The 21,135-nt window shown below is 50.2% G+C and overlaps 1 protein-coding gene across 1 annotated transcript; it reads left to right on the plus strand.

The window, feature by feature from the left end:
• The first annotated feature begins 5,526 nt into the window (after positions 1 to 5,526).
• Positions 5,527 to 20,168, plus strand: SV2A (synaptic vesicle glycoprotein 2A). The gene is made up of 13 exons (XM_054451013.1): positions 5,527 to 5,648; positions 9,276 to 10,245; positions 11,480 to 11,660; positions 12,486 to 12,637; positions 12,760 to 12,893; positions 13,578 to 13,667; positions 13,902 to 14,012; positions 14,193 to 14,281; positions 15,290 to 15,454; positions 15,660 to 15,793; positions 16,632 to 16,838; positions 17,451 to 17,610; positions 18,289 to 20,168. The coding sequence occupies exons 2-13, from the start codon at positions 9,624 to 9,626 to the stop codon at positions 18,470 to 18,472; spliced, it is 2,229 nt and encodes a 742-aa protein (XP_054306988.1). The 5' UTR covers positions 5,527 to 5,648; positions 9,276 to 9,623; the 3' UTR covers positions 18,473 to 20,168.
• The last annotated feature ends 967 nt before the right edge of the window (positions 20,169 to 21,135 follow it).

Raw genomic sequence — 21,135 nt, forward strand, 5'->3', positions numbered from 1 at the left:
CCACATTTTAAAGCCTTATTCTGTAATGTGCTGTTGCAGTTGCTGAGTTTTGCTGTGCACTAGAGTAATTGTTTCCTTACATAGAGCTTATCTTCTAGTTTGGAAGATAGGGACCCAATATCTATAGCATAGGATCGTCATGTTTTTTTGTTTCTTTTTATTATTTGGAGACACGGTCTTGCTCTGTTGCCTAGGCTGGAGTGCAGTGGCACGATCACGGCTCACTGTGGCCCCAACCTCCCAGGCTCAGGTGATTCTCCCACCACAGCCTCCCAAGTAGCTGGGACCACAGATGTGTGCCACCACACCCAGCTAATTTTTGTATTTTTTGTAGAGGTGAGATTTCGCCATATTGCCCAGACTGGTTTTGAACTCCTGGGCTCAAGCAATCCCCCCTGCCTCAGCCTCCCAAAGTTCTGGGATTACAGACGTGAGCCACCTCACCCAGCCGGACTATTGTTTTAAAGTGAACAGATGTATCTGGAGATAGTCTGGCAAAAATGAAGTAACATGCACTAAGCAATTCATTGCAGCACTGTTACAATGGCAGTAGATTGGAAACTCACATCTCCATCAGTAAAGGGACGGGTTGAATAAACTGATAAATTCATGCAGCAGAGTACTGTGCATCTGTAAAAAGGAATGTAAAAAAAGCTGTAAAAAGGATCTCCAAGTGAAGATCTCTACATACTGCTGTGGAGAGATCTCCAAGAGAAGAAAATAATGTGTGTAGTGTGCTACCTTCTCTAAGGGTGGCATATATATATATGTATTTACTTAACGTTTTTAAAAATGGGTAAACCAGCTACTCAGGAGGCTGAGGCAGGAGAATCACTTGAACCTGGGAGGCGGAGGCTGCAGTGAGCCGAGATCACGCCATTGCACTCCAGCCTGGGCGACAGAGCGAGACTCCATCTCAAAAAAAAAAAAAAAAGGATAAACCAAATACTAATGGAAATTGATAACACTGGGGAGGGAGGGGATATTGAGGGAAGCTGGATTCTCTGAGTATACTGTGTTAATGTGTTTTTCATTTGGAACAATATAGATGTGTTACATAATTACAAAACGAAGTTAAAATGAGTAAATGGAGACAGTAAATGTTCCATACATGTTCCATTTTGTTCTGTTCCTACAGATGTCTGTAAACAGTCATCTCAGATAAGGAGTTTGTATTTCAATTTTTTTCTTATTTCTCAGTCCTTCCAAACTTGATTTTCATCACATGTAAATCTCAGTTTAAAGACTTTTCAGTAGACCAAATCCAATGGCCTTTTTCTCCCCCATGTTCTTTGCCACATTAATCCTGTTAAGTCACCCCTTTCTTGAAGTGCCCTCTGGCTTATGTAACCGTGAACTTTACTAAATTCTACGCAAGAAGTGAGCGTGGCCCTCTTGTTCTCTTCCATCATTCTCATTAACATTTTTATGGTACCTACAAAGGCTCTCTCTGTTGGTGGCGGCTGAGGATTCAAAGATAAGCAAGGCAGTTCTGCTGTCAAAACTGACACATAAGAGATTGTTAATGAAACAAAATATTTTGAGAGCAGGAAGAAAGTTACCTGTTCTGGCATGAAAGTCCAGGAAAATGGCCAGGCACAGTGGCTCACACCTGTAATCCCAGCACTTTGGGAGGCTGAGGCGGGCAGACCACCTGAGGTCAGGAGTTCGAGACCAGCCTGGGCGACATGATCAAACTCCGTCTCTACTAAAAATACCAAAAATTAAACAGGTGCAGTGGTGGGCGCCTGTAATCCCAGCTACTCAGGAGGCTGAGACAGGAGAACCGCCCTAATCCGGTAGGCAGAGGTTGCAGTGAGCCGAGATCAAGCCATTGCACTCCAGCCTGGGCAACAAGAGCGAAACTCTGTTCCCCACCTCCCCCCTCAAAAAAAGAAAAGTCCAGGAAAACTTCCTGGGAAAAAAAGTGATACCTGCATTTAATCTTAAAGGAAGGATAGACCTTTCCCAGGCAAGGAGAAATTCATTCCAGGTGGATGGGATGTTTCTGAGGGGAAACATTGATAAATAGCATGGTGCATAACGCACTAGAGCTGTTTGGGATTGGAGGCAGGCTGAGGTCAGAGCCAGTTAGGGAGCTCCCAAAAACCATTTCTCAGCCCTTTTTCACATCATGGCAGGGAACCATTTGAAACAAAATTGAGGTAAGGGGAGGCAGCTGCTTCAGCCTGGAGGCTGTTGGCTCGGAAATTCTAGCTGCCACAGTTTGATATGCTTATTAGATGTTCGTGTGGTGATATTGAATAGACAGAGATTTTGAGTCTGGGCTTGATGGGAAGGTCTGGACTGCAGATATAAATGGGAATCATCAGCATATAGGCAGTATTAAAGTCGGGACTGCCTGTGGTGAGCAAGAAGAGAGTAGAAGGCTTCCTGCCCCTGGGACTGAGCCCATAGGAACTCTAAAATTAAATGGCCCCAGCAAAGGAGACGACAAAGGGGAGTGGTTGGTGGGACAGGGCACTGGCACCTGGGGGAAAATGATGAGGTCTTCCCTCAGAACTTGAAAATATGTACAGTCATTTGTGTATTCTCAAGGGATTGGTTCCAGGACTGTCCACAGATAATCAAAATTCACAAATGCTCAAATCTCTTATATAAAATGGCGCATTTGCATATAACCTAGGCCACATCCTCCAGTGTGTTTTAAATCATCTGTAGATTACTTGTGATACCTAATGCAGTGTAAATACTATGCAAGTAGTTATACTGTACTGTTTAGGAAATAAATGTCAAGAGAATGTCTATACATGTTCAGTACAAATGCAACCATCATAGGCCTAACTACATTTTCCATCCACAGTTGGTTGAATCCATGGATGCCAAACCCATGGATATGGAGGGCTGATGGTATAAGCTTTCACTCTAAGAGTACAAGATTTCTATTTTCGCAAATAAGGTATCAGTGGAGAGTAGGCAAAGTCACCTTAAAGGGAAGAAATGGCTCCCTGCTGGCCAAATGCTCTCCTGCTGGAGTTGGCTATAACCTAATTGAAAATGTTAACATATTTGGCTGGGCACGGTGGCTCATGCCTGTAATCCCAGCACTTTGGGAGGCCGAGGTGGGTGGATCATGAGGTCAGGAGATCGAGACCATCCTGGCTAACATGGTGAAACCCCGTCTCTACTAAAAATACAAAAAAATTAGCCGGGCGTGGTGGCAGGCGCCTGCAGTCCCAGCTACTCGGGAGAAAGAGGCAGGAGAATGGCGTGAACCCGGGAGGCGGAGCTTGCAGTGAGCCAAGATCATGCCACTGCACTCCAGCCTGGGTGACAGAGCAAGACTTCGTCTCAAAAAAAAAAAAAAAAAGAAAAAGAAAAAAGAAAATGTTAACATATTTAAATAAAGAATGTTGTCAACCTGGCTGTGTGTGGTGGCTCATGCCTGTAATCCCAGCACTTTGGGAGGCAGAGGTGAGTGGATCACTTGAGGTCCGGAGTTCGAGAGCAGCCTGGCCAACATGGTGAAACCCTGTCTCCATTAACAATACAAAAGTTAGCCGGGCACAGTGGCTCACGCCTGTAATCCCAGCACTTTAGGAGGCTGAGGCGGGCGGATCACAAGGTCAGGAGATCGAGACCATTCTGGCTAACACGGTGAAACCCCGTCTCTACTAAAAATACAAAAAATTAGCCGGGCATGGTGGCGGGTGCCTGTAGTCCCAGCTACTCAGGAGGCTGAGGCAGGAGAATGGCGTGAACCCAGGAGGCGGAGCTTGCAGTGAGCCGAGATTGTGCCACTGTACTCCAGCCTGGGCGACGAAGCAAGAATCTGTCTCAAAAAAAAAAAAGAAAAAGAATGTGTGTTAACCTGAAGATGGGTCAGCAATGAAAGCCTAGTAAAGGGAGAGTCCCTGAGGCCAGTCCAAGCACCATCCTGGAAAGCCGTCAGATTCAGAGTAGTCCAGGAGTGCTGGCAAGGCTGCCAATAGCAAAGAGGTGGGGGTAGAAGATTGTTGCCAAGAAGAGTTTTCTGGACCCATTGGCATGGCTCCTTATTGCAGATGGCCAGATGCCATTAAGGATACAAATCCTCCAGTAATGTCATTATGCATTTATACATTGACATTATGATTCTGATTTGGCTTCAGGGAGAGAATGTACTAGACATGTAGATATGAGTTTTCAGTCTGAGTGACAGTTAAATATTTATGATAAATTAATATTTATGTATTATGGCTTTATATTTCAGAAGATTGTGAACTTTGTTGGCATGAATGATTATTTCCAAGATCCAGCTTTGGAGTCTGCAAAGCCCAGGCCTGTGTCCCTGTCAGAGGTAAATTCAACCTGGCAAATGTTACCTGTGTGGTCTCTTTGGACATAGCCTGTCAGCCTTCTCCATGTATATATCTCAGCATTCTGAAGCCTCCACATTTAGTAAGGTAGACTCACACGCTATTAGATCTGAGAGGGACCTGATGCAGCACCTAGTCCAAGCCCGCCTTTTCCAGATGAGAAACCTGAAGTTCACAGATGTGGAGAACTTGACCAAGAGTTGACAGCTTGTTAGCAGTGAGAACCCAGGTCCAAGCCCAGGTTAGTGCTGTCCGGAAGGTCCTGACCTTATCTGGCATAGACACATTCAGGATGTATTTCCCCAAAGCACCACATTCCCTCTCCTTCGGCAGGGATGGTCATCAAGTGTCACCAAGTGGCATGTCTTGGATCTCTGAGTCCAGGTTATTGATGCAAGAGCAAAGGAAAGATGAAAGGAAAAGCTGAAACAATTTACTTCTTCCTGCCCGGGAAGTACAAGTGTGTGGAGGGGAGGGGAGGGAGGTTGAGGAGAGTAAGAGAAAATGGAGAAGGGTATTGAGAGGATCCTTTTTGAGTCATTGGAGCAAATTAATGGAAGGGGAACTGTCCGGTTGGTCAGGTCTGTAAAAATCCCTCAACTTCCCCAATACTTCTGCTACCACCCACTGAATGTATAGGATGAGGAGGTCTCCACTGTAAATAAGTAACCTGGACTGTTCTTTGAGGAAAGAGATGGAAGGAATCCAGGGGTCTCTGACTCTGGCAGTTCAGGATAGAAACCACACCTTGTTATCTCTGCTTTCTCTAAAATGTCCAGGTAAACTTGGAGTAGGAGCACTCTGGATTTGGGAGACTGTTGTGAAAAAGGAGTTTGAGAGCAGTGGAGAAGGCAAGGGAGGTGTTTTGAAGGCAGCAAAAGCCCCTGAAATTATTGGGTCCTGCCATACTGAGACTGGGGTGCTAAGGAAGGGGCTGCCACATTCCCCATCTCCCTGTCTTCCCACTTGTCTTCCTAACATCACTGTTTTTTTCTTTAGTTCCTTTTATCTTTTACTAGGAAGGGCCTGGGAAGGGCTGGGTGCCATTTCCAGCTGTTCTTTTGACAACCTCCGGCCCTTTCATCATTTCTCACCGTGCCCTGACTCCCTCCCCATCCTTTTTTCTCCCCTCCCCACCAATGGTCTCTCCCGATGCTCAGTGGCGCGGGGTGGGGGGGGGGGGCGGAGGCAGGGCTGGAGTGGCGGGGTGGGGGGGCAGGTCTGCATTGCCGCTTCCCTGGTACCGGGAGCAGTCGCCGCTGCCGCCTCCGCCCGCGGCCGGGACCCCCGTCCTCGCCCGGGACTCCTTACCGGGGGAACCCAGCCCAGGTGAGACCCCTTTCTCAGTCGCTCACCTCCACCCCGCCCCTGGCAGAAGCATCTTTGCCTTGCCTTGCAGCCATTTTATCCTCCGATGCTTTGCTTATGGGGAGGGTGACGATCCCCTCTCTAGGGGTGAGGGGGGTTGGTGGGTTGGTGGTGGTTTGGGGATGGACACTTATTTCAGTTGTGCTCTTCAGGACACACACACACACACACGCACACACACACGCACACACACACACGCATATGTATAATATTGGTGAATGGGGAGGAGGGTGTTTTTCTCTACCTTAACCAAGTCCCCACTATCGCCTTCGGAGATTAACGTGGTGGTGGGGTTGTGAGGTGGGATGGGGTTCCCTCAAACTCCTATCCCCTCCTCACCTTGACGTCCCCCCACCCCCAGGATGAATGATAAATGACCTTGGCTGGGGCTGGAGAATGGATGCTGCCTCAGTGTGCGCGCCTGGACTTGGGTGGGTAGGGGGGCAGGGGTAGAAGGGCAGGTGAAGGATGGAGGGAAGGGGAATGAAGAATGGAAATACTGGGGAGACAGAAATGGAGAGCGGCCAGGTGTTGGGGGCATGGATGGCGGGGGCTGGCGGCAGTTGCTCCAGGGTTGGGGGAAGGGGTGTTGAGTGAAGGTGGGCACTTATCTAGCAGCAGGACCAAGGGTGGAGGAGGTGCTCAGAGCAGGGATTTAGTCAGTTCTGGGGGCTTTTCCCTTATTCCAGAGCTGAGGCAAGATGGGGTGTGGGGGGGTCGCTGCAAATGCTAATAGGGGCGGTCTCTATGTCTGTGCGTGCGGAGGTCTCTCCCTGCGTCCCCCTCTCTGCCTCTCCGTATTCCTCAGTGTGCATTCTCAGCTGACACCCTCATTTTTATCCCTCAGAACTGTGGCTGCTCCTATCTCCCTAACCCTGGGTAGGATGTGGGGAGGGGAGGCACAGCCTTGATGGTCCTGGGTGGCGGCTGAGGTTCAATGACCGGGCTGTCATGGGGAAGGGGTGCTCCCGCACCTTCCACATTCTACCCCCGCCCCCGCGGACGTTTTGATAAGTGATTGCTTTTTAATGACCTTGTCACCTGAGCTAGGAAGGCCTGGGGATCTGGGTGGCCCCCAAAGTCAGGGGCTTTGACTAGGAGGAGGGTGGGGGGTTCTGGACCCTCCTCTGATCCAGGGCTGGATGAGCTGTTCTGAAAGGAAGCATTTGCTCTGGAGTCCCCTGTCTGTCTCCACCCTCTGCAGAAAATCTCCTGGGCACATTTTTTCCTGTCAGGTGAAGTCCGCCAGCCTAGGACCTTGTAACCCTGAACCTTGTCTCCTTTAACCTCCACCTCTCCAAGTCTTGTCTCTCTCCCCCAGGCTTAGCCACCCTGTGCTGTTTTTGGGGCTAAAAATAGCACCACTTCCTCACCAGCTCAAAGAATTTGTCTTCTTTCTTTCTCTCCTGACCTCCTGGGCTTGCTGGCCCTGAGGGAGGTGGCTGTTGAGCCCTCATATCCTGCTGTGGTTGTGGAAGGCTTCTCTGCCCTACGTGCCCCTCTCGGGGGAAATAGGGTCAACAAACATAGAGTATGGCTCCTGGTGGGTCCTGCCTCCTTCAGGGCTGGAGGGGAGATCCTGGTTAGAGAGGAAAGCTAGCAAATTGCCATGCGCTGAGGGGATTCCGCAGTTCCAGCTCTTTCATGGGGGATGGTTGGGCCCTGAACCATGAAGAAAAGGTGACATAGGGGTCATTGCTTCTGGTCACCGTGGTCCACTGCTTACATCTGTCCTGAGGGGGTAAGGCGCTGCTTGCCAGTGCTTCTCTCTGAACCATATAGCATTGCTTACCGTCTTCTACCAGGGGTGTGTGTGTGTGTGTGTGTGTATGTGTGTGTATGTGTGTGTGTGTGTGTGTGTGTGTGTGTGTGTGTGTGTATGATTTAATGAAGGCCCTGGATGGGTGGGAGCACCGGAGGCAGAATATTTTTAGGGGGATGATTTCTGATCAGAATCTAGGCCTGCTTCCTCTGCTCCTATGAAGGAAGGGGGCCATCCCATGCCTTCCTCTGGAGAATGTCTTTTTTGGGGGGCACCCAAACCCCCTTTATTCTACATCCACCTCCTACGCAATGCGGTGTTTGTGGACTCCTTCCTTGACTCCTGGAGGAGGAGCAGAAAGGATTAAGGGGGATTAGGAAGGGAGAAGGGAGGCCCTGGAAGGATGGGATGCAACTGTAGGCCTTAGAACCTCTTGTTGGAAATGTATGCATTTGACAGTCATTTCCATTCTCACCCCCGTCTTTGGAAAGGGGGCCCATCTATGACATTCTGAAGCAAGGTGGCAGTGGACAGTCATCACCTCTTTCTTAGCTTTCCATCTTTCCTCCACTTTACTTGGGTTCCAGGTCCCCCTTTGCTGGATCTTCCCTTGTTTTTCTGGAGGTAGTTAATGTGGGCCCAGCTACTGGAATTAGTTGAAACATAGACGGGCGGTCTTGGGACTCTGTTTGCAAGGATGCTGGGCAACAACATCTAAGTATGACCCCCCGTCGTCCCTTGCTGCTTCCTGTTTCTTTCCCACTTTCAACATCATAGGAAGGAAGAAAACTAACATAGAGTATCTACTGTGAGATTACATTCTCACATCAACTCCAAGAAACAGTCTCCCAATTTAATTATCTCCAGTTAAAATATATGGACACTGAGGCTTAGGGAGGTTAACTACCCTGACTGAGATCAGTTAGTAAGTGGCAGAGTTGGGATTTCAACTTAGGTCACCCCTAGCAGTCATGTGCTTTGCCCTGAACCAGCATTCTCCTTGCCAGTGTCCCTTCCTGCTGCTCACCCTAAAGAGCATCCAAGATGGCTTTCATTTGGGGACCTTATGAGGTAGTATAGGGCATTTCACTATATTACTGTCACCACAAAATTAATAGTTAATATTTATTCATCATTTTTATGTGCCAGGTGACTTATGGTAAGGAGCATAGATACATTATATCATTCAACCCTTACTTTCCCCTTTTTAAACAAGAAGAAACTGAGGCTTGGTCCCTTAGCTAGTGTTTGCCAAAACAGGAAGTCAAACCCATGTCTTTGTGACTCTGGAAGCTGAGCTTTTACCCATTAGACTATGTTGAGAGAAAATCCCTCCTTGTTGAAGCCTGTAAACATGGGACCTGAGGGAAGGACAGTGGAAGCCCCTGCCTTCAGATGCCATCAGTGGAGGGAAGGCCACAGGTTGGAGGGCTTGTCCTCTTATACATCCTCCTCAACTCCACCCCCAGTAAGAAACCCAGGCAAGACTAAAGAAGGGAATTCTGGTTTCTCATATTTCCTGTTTAGTTCTTTGCAGATTGGTGATAAAGCAAGGGCTGGGGTGGGTTTGGGGGTAGGTGACTGCGACTTTGGAGCAAATTCCACAGGCCAGGCCTCCAAGGTCAAAGTAAGGGGACTTCTATGTGAGTGACCCAGTTAGCCCAGATAGCCATCCCTTTTTTAGTGTGTGGATGGGAGCCTAAAGCGAGAAGACCATCTCTGCACCACATGGTCCACATGGGGCTCTGGGTTGAGAGGCTTTATATTGGCCTTCTTCACCACCTTAGGACTCACAACTTCCTTTTGCTGTCTTTTATTTTTTCTAGGTCTCCAGAGGCTTGTGGAAGAGAAGCAGGCGACCCTTCCTGAGTTATCCTGGCTTAGCCTCCCAGTCTGGCTCCCCTTCCCCTTCCCATTCCCCTGCTCCCCCTGTCCCTTCCCCATCCACCCAACTGAACTGGGTATAGGTCAAAGCTCCTCTCCTTCCTTTTCCCTCCTAGGCACTCATTGGCTAGGACCTGTTTGCTCTTTTTTTTTGTGCCGAAAGATACTGGAACACACTTCATCTAAGTAACTGTGGGGTGGGGTCTTTTTGACTCTACAAGTCCTTGAGCAAAAAGCTGAAAAAGAAGCAGGAGGTGGAGAAGACCCGGTGAAGTGCCCCAAGCCCCATCATGGAAGAGGGCTTCCGAGACCGGGCAGCTTTCATCCGTGGGGCCAAAGACATTGCTAAGGAAGTCAAAAAGCATGCGGCCAAGAAGGTGGTGAAGGGCCTGGACAGAGTCCAGGATGAATATTCCCGAAGATCGTATTCCCGCTTTGAGGAGGAGGATGATGATGATGACTTCCCTGCCCCCAGTGATGGTTATTACCGAGGAGAAGGGACCCAGGATGAAGAGGAAGGTGGTGCATCCAGTGATGCTACTGAGGGCCATGACGAGGATGATGAGATCTACGAAGGGGAATATCAGGGCATTCCCCGGGCAGAGTCTGGGGGCAAAGGCGAGCGGATGGCAGATGGGGCGCCCCTGGCTGGAGTAAGGGGGGGCTTGAGTGATGGGGAGGGTCCCCCTGGGGGCCGGGGGGAGGCACAACGACGGAAAGAACGAGAAGAACTGGCCCAACAGTATGAAGCCATCCTACGGGAGTGTGGCCATGGCCGCTTCCAGTGGACACTGTATTTTGTGCTTGGTCTGGCGCTGATGGCTGATGGTGTGGAGGTCTTTGTGGTGGGCTTTGTGCTGCCCAGCGCTGAGAAAGACATGTGCCTGTCCGACTCCAACAAAGGCATGCTAGGTAAGACATGGGGGGCTCCAGCCTCATCCCCTCAAACTCTGGAAACCTCCTTGCTCCTGGAAATTGCTCTTGTCCTTACCACTGGGTTCCCTAGGACCCTGCACCCAAGATGTTCCCAGAGGGCTCAGGGTTCCTCTGCACACTCTTCCCTCACACACTCCCTCTTCTTGGCCTTGGGTCAGGGTGAAGTTGAATGTGAAAGAGGGGCTTGCGGGAGGACAGCTGGACTGGGGCTTGGGCCAGTGATTGGGTGGTGGTCTGCTTCATTCTGCAGGAGGTGGCTGTGGTGGGATGGTCCCTACCATTTAATGTTTCTTCATAGCTTTCCCTCTGGTTATCCTGTTACCTTTCACTGATTGGGGAACAAGAAGCCAGTATCCAAACTCCTTGGTATAAATGGGGAGAGTCAGTTTGGGGTGGTTGGGGGAGGGGGAGGGTCCTGGATCTTCTGCCAGAGAAGCTGGTTAGACTTTCTCTCACTCAGATGGGAGTTTCCAGGGGACAGGATGTAGTCTTTGATGGCCTTTCCTGACAGGGACTCTGAGGAGGAACCCCCTAGACTCACAGAGAAAGAATTGAGGCCTTACTCTGCCACCAAATTGCCATGGGGTCTTGGACAGGTCTCTTCTTCCTGGGGCTTGATTTGGGCATGGGAAAATGCAAAGTTTGGAGTAGATGATTTTAAAGATTAATTCCAGCTCTGGTTTTATGAAGGAAGTGAAAAACAGGAGAGTTTTTGGACCAGAAATATTGAGACTGGAAGGAGTAAAGGATGGATTTTGTGTGGGGGATTTCCTGGGAAGATGAAATGAATTGGAGCCCCTTTCCCCAGGAACACATGAGAGCTCTCCTGCTGCTTCGAGGGATCAAAGCAGGGAGAATAGAGAGGACCCTGGGGTGGTCTGTGATCCTAGGCACACCCATTCCTCCTTCAAAGTGAGTCAGGGGTAAAGGTGTCACTGTGTGTGTGTCAGAGTGAGAAATGAGACAGACCGAAGAGAGTGGAGAGTTGCAGGTTCTCCCATATCTTCATTCCTGCCTTTGAACCCCTGGCCTGCAGAGATGATCTTCTATCTTTGCTCACACCATTCATTTTCTCTCACTTGCTCTAATCTCTGGGTAGACTTAGCTTCTAGAGTTTTTCAGATCCTTCAGCTCCCTCAGTGCTCATCTCCTTGGAGAATTGAGGTGTGTCTGCTCACACCTCCTCTGCCTGTTTTCCTCCTCCTTCCAGGCCTCATCGTCTACCTGGGCATGATGGTGGGAGCCTTCCTCTGGGGAGGTCTGGCTGACCGGCTGGGTCGGAGGCAGTGTTTGCTCATCTCGCTGTCAGTCAACAGCGTCTTCGCCTTCTTCTCATCTTTTGTCCAGGGTTACGGCACTTTCCTCTTCTGCCGCCTACTTTCTGGGGTTGGGTGAGTGTCCACTTTCTAAGCCCCTTGAGGGCAGGACTGTGCCTTGGTCACTGTTGTATCTTTAGGGCCCAGCACAGTTCCACGCACACCAAATGCACCTTAAATCTGTGTGAGTTGAATGGATGAATGAGTTCCTTTCTCCCCCGACCATCTTCAGGCCAGCTCCTCCCTGCCCAGGACCTGTCTGCTGCTGTCCAGAATGCTGTTCCATGTCGGCCCACTCCTGAGTCCTCCACCCCACCTCTAGTTCCATTTTTGAGCCTGCCTCCACAAAGAGGCCTAGTGGGCCTCAGCCCCACCCCTGGGCTCATGTGGACCCAGAGTTACCCCCTACTAGAGTCTATACATTTCCTGCATTACACAACAAACCTTGCTAACACCCACACCTGCCAGAACCCTGACGCCTTGCCCGCACTGCCCCTTCACTTTTGCAAGCATGGCAGGCCCGCTTACTCTGCTTCAACTCCAAACTCCTTTCTGGCCATTCCCACAACATCTGCCCTTGGAGGCTTTTGGCTTGTCTTTTTTCTCTGGAGATTTATTCTCTTTTCTGCAATTACCTTCCCTCCCTTCCAACTCTGTAAGTCATTTTCAAGATTTAGGATTTGCTCTTTCCCTTTCCCTGAGACTCGCTTGCCTGTTGCCCATGGTCCCAAGGATGGGTGCTTGATGGCTGGCCCACAGGGGAGCTTGTAAGGCTTTATGTGTGAGATGGAGTCTCTTCAAAAGCCTGGAAGACAAAAGGGGCTCGGGGTCCAGAGCATTGGGGCAGGGGATCAGGACTATGGCCATTTGCTAATGCTGAATTCTTGAAATGCACTTCAGGATTGGAGGGTCCATCCCCATTGTCTTCTCCTATTTCTCCGAGTTTCTGGCCCAGGAGAAACGAGGGGAGCATTTGAGCTGGCTCTGCATGTTTTGGATGATTGGTGGCGTGTACGCAGCTGCTATGGCCTGGGCCATCATCCCCCACTACGGTGAGCAGCCCCCCGGAATCCAACCCAGGTTATCTCCCTCCTCCCTCTTCTTCTGTGCTCCCTGTGGTGGGCTCCCTCAGCCTCTGGCCTCTCTGCTGATGCTGTCACTTTCTCCCTACCAGGGTGGAGTTTTCAGATGGGTTCTGCCTACCAGTTCCACAGCTGGAGGGTCTTCGTCCTCGTCTGCGCCTTTCCTTCTGTGTTTGCCATTGGGGCTCTGACCACGCAGCCTGAGAGCCCCCGTTTCTTCCTAGAGGTGATGGGGCTGAGCTGCATGGGGTGGGGTGGGGTGGGGTGCAGGCTGTGGAGTGTGGAGGGCAGCAGGGGCTCCTGTGTTCAAACACCAACTGGAGTTTGATTTGATCCTGTTTTACTGCCTGCCTTCCTCACAGAGTCCACTCTCCCGGGGACTTTGTCTTGCATCCTTTGCCTTGGAATGTGTCCCTGAGGGGTTCTTGGGTGGAGAAACCAGGGGACCTCTTCACCCATGGATGACTTAAGATTTTGCAGGGAAGGGCCTTGGCCCTGTCCTGCATTTACAGCTCAAGAGACATTCCCACCCCCTACACCTTCCCCTCCTAACCCCAGCAGGATTAGGTCTTTGACTACATGCTTGCCCATCATTTCCCTTACCTTTGGTTTTTACTTTCCTCTGTACTACGGAATTCCCAGGACCTGTGCTTGCCTTTTTCCCCTGGACAACACTCCCCACCCCCAACCTGCAGCTCTTGCCCAAGTCTGATTGTCTTGCTATACCTCAGCTTGGGGCTCTTTCAGAGTGGTCAGTGCATGCCCACAGGTCAGGGCTTGGTGGTGGGGTTGAGGGCCGGGAACCATTTAGTGTCCTGTGACTACAGAAGCCAGGTGGGAGGTAGGGGGTCTATAACTCTGGGTCAGGCAGGGGCTGACTTGGATGTGGGGATTGTGTCTTTGGCTCTAGAATGGGAAGCATGATGAGGCCTGGATGGTGCTGAAGCAGGTCCATGATACCAACATGCGAGCCAAGGGACATCCTGAGCGAGTGTTCTCAGTAAGCCACAGCCCTCCCGACTCAGACCTCCACGCCCTGCAGCCCCAGCCCCTACCTGGCCCCTCTCTGAGTACCCCCCACCTCAGACCACACTCTACCATAAGGAGATTTTAGGGTATCATGTCCACCTCCTGCCTCCCATTTTGCTAATGCAGGGGAAACTGAGGCACCTGGCGGAGGTTGGGAAACACAGAGTGTGTGACTGCCACTGCCCACCCCTTCTCTTGACCCCAGGTAACCCACATTAAGACGATTCATCAGGAGGATGAATTGATTGAGATCCAGTCGGACACAGGGACCTGGTACCAGCGCTGGGGGGTCCGGGCCTTGAGCCTAGGGGGGCAGGTAATGGTGGACGGGGTGGTAGAGAGAAGGGAGTGGGGGAAGTGGAGAAGAAGGCAGGACTGAAGTCTATGTGTGTGGGTGATGGATGAGCTGAAGGGAGGTGGGAGGGCAGAAAAGTGGGGACCTATGGGTGCTAGAACTTAGTATAGCCAAGGTCTGACTTTGTCCGGTCCCCTGTAGGTTTGGGGGAATTTTCTCTCCTGTTTTGGTCCCGAATATCGGCGCATCACTCTGATGATGATGGGTGTGTGGTTCACCATGTCATTCAGGTGAGGAGATGGGTGGGCTGGGTGATATGTGGTGGTTGTGGTGGTGTGTGGGCTGGGAGAGAGGTGGGGAGAATGGAGATGCAGGGGACAAGCGATGAGGGAAGGTGCCATGCAGACCCCCTCTGATCCTGCAGCCAGCTCCTCTACTTCACTAGTTCACTCAACAAACTTGTACTGTAGGCTGACCAGGATTCAGTTTCTATTGTGTGCTGGGATGAAACAGACGTGGTCCCAGGTCCTCCTGGAGTTTATGTTTTGGTCAAGAAGCAGGACGATGAGGCCAGGAGCGGTGGCTCAAGCCTGTAATCCCAGCACTTTGGGAGGACGAGGTGGGCAGATCATGAGGTCAGGAGATCGAGACCATCCTGGCTACGGTGAAACCCTGTCTTTACTAAAAATACAAAAAATTAGCTGGGCATGGTGGCGGGCGCCTATAGTCCCAGCTACTCTGGAGGCTGAGGCAGGAGAATGGCGTGAATCTGGGTGGCGGAGGTTGCAGTGAGTCGAGATCGCGCCACTGCACTCCAGCCTGGGTGACAGAGCGAGACTCCGTCTCAAAAGAAAAAAAAAAGAAGTGAGATGAAACTTGCTATGAAGCAGGGTGATGAGAGAAGGATGGGGGAAGGGCAGTGGGAGCACTTGGGGCTTGGGCTGGGGTGGGGACCTAAGTCCTAAAGGGTGAATGGGAGTCAGACAGGTGGAGTGGGGGTGGCTGGGGTGGAGAAGAGTGTTTTTGGCAGAGGGAAAAGCAAATGCTTGGGAGGTAAGAAAAAGTATAGTGGCTGCTGTGCGAGACCCTGAAGTCCCCCAGGAGCACAGAAACTGCTGAAGGGCGGAGCAGGGAGAAGCTGGTGAGGTTGGAGAGGAGCAAGGTCCTAACAGAGGTTGACTCCATTTCTCCCTCGTTCTGGAGAGGATACACATTTCCATTTTCTCCTCTGCTTGATTCTAATCTCTGAGCCTTGTCTGAAGCCCTGTTGTCTGTTTCCATTGTCCTTGACTCTTCAGCTACTATGGCCTGACCGTCTGGTTTCCTGACATGATCCGCCATCTCCAGGCAGTGGACTACGCATCCCGCACCAAAGTGTTCCCCGGGGAGCGCGTAGAGCATGTAACTTTTAACTTCACGTTGGAGAATCAGATCCACCGAGGCGGGCAGTACTTCAATGACAAGTATGTGGGGACTTTTAAACTTCACTTCTTCCCTGTTCCTTCTACCTCTTGTCTCTTTTATGAGTCTAGGGGTTCAAGACATTTGGGCGGCAAACACTTGCGGTTTCTTCTCAATGCCCAGCTTCCCATTACTTCGCTAAAGAGTGAGTCTTGGAGGGGGCATGAGGATGATGGGGGAGTGTCTTTCATCATCCTGGCCTTACAGGTTCATTGGGCTGCGGCTGAAGTCAGTGTCCTTTGAGGATTCCCTGTTTGAAGAGTGTTATTTCGAGGATGTCACATCCAGCAACACGTTTTTCCGCAACTGCACATTCATCAACACTGTGTTCTATAACACTGGTAAGGCGGGGTGGCTGGTGGGTGTCAGACCAAAGGGTTGGGTGGAATTGATGAGAAGGAACCTTTTTCATTCACTATCTTAGGGTTCTCAAGCTGAGATCCCTGGACCCCTGTGGGAAGGTGGTAGAGGGGCCTGATAGCTACCACCAATAATTCTGAAAATCTAATGGATGTTGGATATTTTCCTGTACTAGAATATCAGACAAAAAAGTCAAGTTTATTTGCCTTTGGCTGAAATTATAACTCAGTGAGGTAAAATTAATGTACCTTTGAAGAAGGTAAAAATCATCCAAAATAGCATTCTTGGGAAAAAGAAAAACAATAAAAGGGGTATTTGGTGGGGATCATTGCATGAATCCATTCCTTTTTAATAGTGATTCTCAAACTTCAGTATATGCACATGAAATGCTGGTTTTGTGAGCTAGACTGAAATTTCCCATCTCATACTGGGCGAGCTTTTTCCATCTTGCAGGAAAACAACAATGGATAGAACTTTTTTTTATTTTAAATGTTTTTCTCAGAAAAATTTCCTAAGTCCACCGCATCGCTACTGCTTATAGTCAGCTAGCACGGACAGAAAGAATGAATAAACAGCTAAGACTATTAATATGAGAACTTGGACAAAGTCACACTGTTGGACAGATGATGGTCATTTTCTGCTCTCAAGATCCCTAGTTCCCATGGTGATATTATTTGATGTTTTGTGATTAGCACTGTGAATAATTTTGAGAGCCCCTCCTACTAACTTTCATACATGCAGAGCCCTGAGCCATAAGCTGTAACAGCCTCCCTTTCCCATCTGCTATGACTGCCTGCTTATCTTGGCCTTTGTCCACAGACCTGTTTGAGTACAAGTTTGTGAACAGCCGTCTGATAAACAGTACATTCCTGCACAACAAGGAGGGCTGCCCGCTAGACGTGACAGGGACGGGCGAAGGTGCCTACATGGTATACTTTGTGAGCTTCCTGGGGACACTGGCAGTGCTTCCTGGGAATATCGTGTCTGCCCTGCTCATGGACAAGATTGGCAGGCTCAGAATGCTTGGTAAGGGGGAGAGGCTGAGTCAGATCTGATAGTAGGGGCCAGGGGCTGCGGGAGGCAGTCAACAGGCTTCTCACCTTGGGCTGTGGAAGAGATTGGTCAGAGAGTTCCTCTCTCTCATGTTTTCTGTTTAGGGGGTGCTGCAGGATGGGGTGGGGACTGGCACAGAAGCTTCTCTGGGGGTAAAGGAGGTAAGCAGAATTGCAAGTGGTTAGGGCACAGGCTTTGAGGTTATGGGTTTTGAATCTCAGCTCCACCACCTACCTCTGGCCTCTGGCAAGTTACCTCTATGAGCCTGGTTGTTTCCTCTGCAAAATGGAGGTGATAATAGTACCTGTGTCGTAGGGTTGATGTGCTAGATCAATGCATGTAAAGCGTCAATTGCCTTGGTCCATGGCTGGCATTGAATAAATGATGATTACTGATATTATTAATAAACAATTATAAGGGAGGTTGAGGAGGAGTGAAAAGCCTTCCTTTTGGATACCTTGGTTGGATACCTTGGGAACAAGTCTCATCCTGGGCTATCCGAAAGCCAGCTGATGGGACAGGGCGGGCTGTGGGTGGGTTTCACCGTGGCCAGGCTCATGCTGCTCTCTCCTCTCCTGGCTCCAGCTGGCTCCAGCGTGATGTCCTGTGTCTCCTGCTTCTTCCTGTCTTTTGGGAACAGTGAGTCGGCCATGATCGCTCTGCTCTGCCTTTTTGGCGGGGTCAGCATTGCATCCTGGAATGCGCTAGACGTGCTGACTGTTGAACTCTACCCCTCAGACAAGAGGTAGTTGGAATGTGGTGGGGGCAGGGCAGTGGATTCAGGGGAGGGGTGGGGTGAGGAAGGAGGGCTGAATGGGAAGAGCATCCTTAGGGGTGGGAGGATATACATTTCCATTTTCTCCTCTAAAATCTGGTAGCTTTGGCCGGGCACGGTGACTCATGCCTGTAATCCCAGTGCTTTGGGAGGCCGAGGCGGGCAGATCACCTGAGGTCAGGAGTTTGAAACCAGCCTGACCAACATGGTGAAACCCTGTCTATACTAAAAACACAAAAAGTTAGCTGGGTGCCTGTAATCGCAGCTACTCAGGAGGCTAAGGCAGGAGAATTGCTTGAACCCGGGAGGTGGAGCTTTCAGTGAGCCGAGATCGCACCACTGCACTCCAGCCTGGGCAACAGAGCAAGACTCCATCTCAAAAAAAAAAAGAAAAAGAAAAAATCGGGTAGCTTTTGTATCTACTCCTCGAAGTCTTCACTGTTAACCTCAATTTTTGGTCTCCTTTCCCCTTGTCTCTCAATTTATCTACATTCCTGGTGTACGTCCTTTACCTCTCTGATCTCCAACCTTCTCTCTCCCTGTTGGACACTGCCTGCCTCTTCCTGGCCTTCACTTCCCTGCCCTCCGCTCTTCCTTTGCCTCCCTCCTGTACCTTGCGCCGCGCTGCACTGGGGGACTCCTGAGCAGGACCACAGCTTTCGGCTTCCTGAATGCCCTGTGTAAGCTGGCAGCTGTGCTGGGGATCAGCATCTTCACATCCTTCGTGGGAATCACCAAGGCTGCACCCATCCTCTTTGCCTCAGCTGCCCTTGCCCTTGGCAGCTCTCTGGCCCTGAAGCTGCCTGAGACCCGGGGGCAGGTGCTGCAGTGAAGGGGTCTCTAGGGCTTTGGGATTGGCAGGCACACTGTGAGACCAACAACTCCTTCCTTCCCCTCCCTGCCCTGCCATCCTGACCTCCAGAGCCCTCACTCCCCACTCCCCGTGTTTGGTGTCTTAGCTGTGTGTGCGTGTGCGTATGCATGTGTGTGACCCTCGTGGGCAGGGACTACAGGGAAGGCTCCTTCATCCCAGTTTTGAGATGAAGCTGTACTCCCCATTTCCCACTACCCTTAACTTTGCACAAGAGAAGGCTGAGCCCCATCCTTCTCCCCCTGTTAGAGAGGGGCCCTTGCTTCCCTGTTCCAGGGGTTCCAGAAGAGGCTTCCTGCCTTCCCCATCATTCCCTCTGCCTAGGCCCTGGTGAAACCACAGGTATGCAATTATGCTGGGGGCTGAGGCTCTGGTGTAGACCACGGACCAAAAGAACTTCTTAAGAGTCTGAAGGGTGGGCCTCGGGTGCCCTCTCACACCTCCTGTTGGACGCTGGGGGAGAAGCAATAAACCTCAGCCCTCTGGCCTCCACTTCCCTCTCAATTTGGGCTGCAAATATGAAGCCTGAATTTTATGAAATTAGCTTTCTGATTCTTATTTATTAATAGATTAAGTTCTGAGGCAGCTCCACAGGACTGTGTGTGAACGTGTATGTATACTTACCTATGTGTGTGCATGTGCCATGGGGCGGGGTATCACTATACTGTCCTCAAATATAATCCAAGGGTGATTTCAGCGGATGCACACACAACCCTGCCTCCCATAATTCCTCCCCTAATCTGGTTTCTGTGTTGAGCCTGGGATGGAGGAGTCCTAGGCCAGCCTGGGATAAGTGTCCCACAGTCTAGGGAGATCTGAGGGCATCTGACAAGGCCCATCTCCTTCCCTCCTCAAGAAGCAGAGGCCTCCTCTGGAGTGAGAGGCTCCACCCACTACAGCACAGGCAGGAACAGCACAGCTGCTCTCCCATGCCCCCGACCTGTCCCCTCACAGGCAGGGGAGCAGGGGAGGGAAAGAAACCAGGCATCTGGTCAAACCAGCAGATCAAAAAGCACAAGGAGCTGGGGCAGAGGCAGGAAGCAGGGGCCCTCCTGGCAGCTCCTCTGAGTGGGGTGAAGTTGGGCAGAGTGAGGGACCCCTAATGCAGGGACTGGAAGCCTCAGTTTCCCCATTTTACCCTTCCACACAATAGCCTCTGTAGGTTAGGCTGCCCTGTCCCACCCCACTCTGTGTGGCTGCTTTCTTTGGTGCCCTCCCCTCACCCCACTGTAGCTGTGACGTGTTGTAGTTTTTAGATGTTTGTAAAATGTTTAAAAAAAGTTAAAAGGAAAAAAGTGAAAATAACAAAAAAGAAAATCAAAATTCACCTTCGTAATGCTGCGTCCGTCCGGTGCCCCAACCCTGTGGTCACTCCCCCCATTTTGTAACACTGTACCAGGTGGTGACTGTTTAACTCTTTGGTGTCTGTGCTCAAAAGACTGCCTTCTCCAGTGCCCAGTGTACGAGTGTGTGCCCTGTGCCCTTGTCCCTCACTCCTCACATGCTGGACGTAGCCCTCTTCCTTGCACCCCTGGGAGGGACCCATCCATCTCCCTTGCTCTCCTGGGGAACCCTAAACCCAACTCTGTTGATGTGAAAAATGCAATGAAAAATATTGATGAAAAATAAAACGGAAACAAATCCTCAAAATACAAAATGGCTATACCTGCTTCTGTGACTCTCCACCTACATCCAGTTCTCCTAACAGCCCTGCAGGGTAAAATGGTGAGATGGAAAAACAACTTTCCAAACTGAAGGTCAGAATAACATGCTGTACCAGATTTACTTCCTAAATTGGCCTCTCTACCTTGATCTTTCCCCTACAGATGGAGGGCCCTCTAAGTCTCCCAGATTTGAAAACTTTGGGAGTAATGTTTTGTAAGAATAGAACCAACTTTCCTCTAAATCTTCTGGTATGCTTTTTAAAAATAGACTCCAGACTCCACTCTTGACTTGTTGAATCAGAACCCTTTTTTTTTCTTGGTTTGGAAGGATAGGGACCTTGAATCTACGTGGTTGTTTTTTTTTTTTTTTTTGAGACAGAGTTTCACTTTGTTGCCCAGGCTGGAGTGCAGTGGCGTGATCTTGGCTCACTGCAACCTCTGCCTCCCAGGTTCAAGTGATTCTCCTGCCTCAGCTGCCTAAGAGGCTGGGATTACAGGTGGCTGCCACCACACCCAACTAATTTTTGTATTTTTAGTGAGATACGGTTTCACCATGCTGCCCAAGCTGGTCTCGAACTCCTGACCTCACGCAATCCGCCTGCCATGGCCTCCCAAACTGCTGGGATTACAGGTGTGAGCCACCACACCCAGCCAGAAGCTTCATTTTAAACAATCTCCTATGGGAGCTCTTACCTGAGAAAATCTGAAAACCACTGCCTTGGGGTTACCATTGACTCCCCTCTCTAGTCCATTTCTGTTCCAATCAAACCATTTTCTGATTTTATGGTAGCTCTCAAATAAACTCCTTCTTTTCCATTCCCACAGATGACTTGTAAGTCAGGGTTCTACCTTCACTCTGGATTGATCTCTGTTCCTCCAACCTCCCATGCCAATTCACTCACACATCACTGCCAGATCCATCTGCCCCCAAATGCTCTCTGGCATGTCTGTACTCAAAAT

This window comes from Pongo pygmaeus, chromosome 1, assembly GCF_028885625.2.
Source record: "Pongo pygmaeus isolate AG05252 chromosome 1, NHGRI_mPonPyg2-v2.0_pri, whole genome shotgun sequence".
Taxonomy (NCBI): Eukaryota; Metazoa; Chordata; class Mammalia; order Primates; family Hominidae; genus Pongo; species Pongo pygmaeus.

Coding starts and splice junctions, on each gene's coding strand:
- SV2A (XM_054451013.1), top strand. CDS start 9,624: ATGGAAGAGGGCTTCCGAGACCGGGCAGCTTTCATCCGTGGGGCCAAA. Junction 11,661..12,485: donor CGCCTACTTTCTGGGGTTGG/GTGAGTGTCCAC, acceptor AATGCACTTCAG/GATTGGAGGGTCCATCCCCA. Junction 13,668..13,901: donor ATCCTGAGCGAGTGTTCTCA/GTAAGCCACAGC, acceptor TCTTGACCCCAG/GTAACCCACATTAAGACGAT.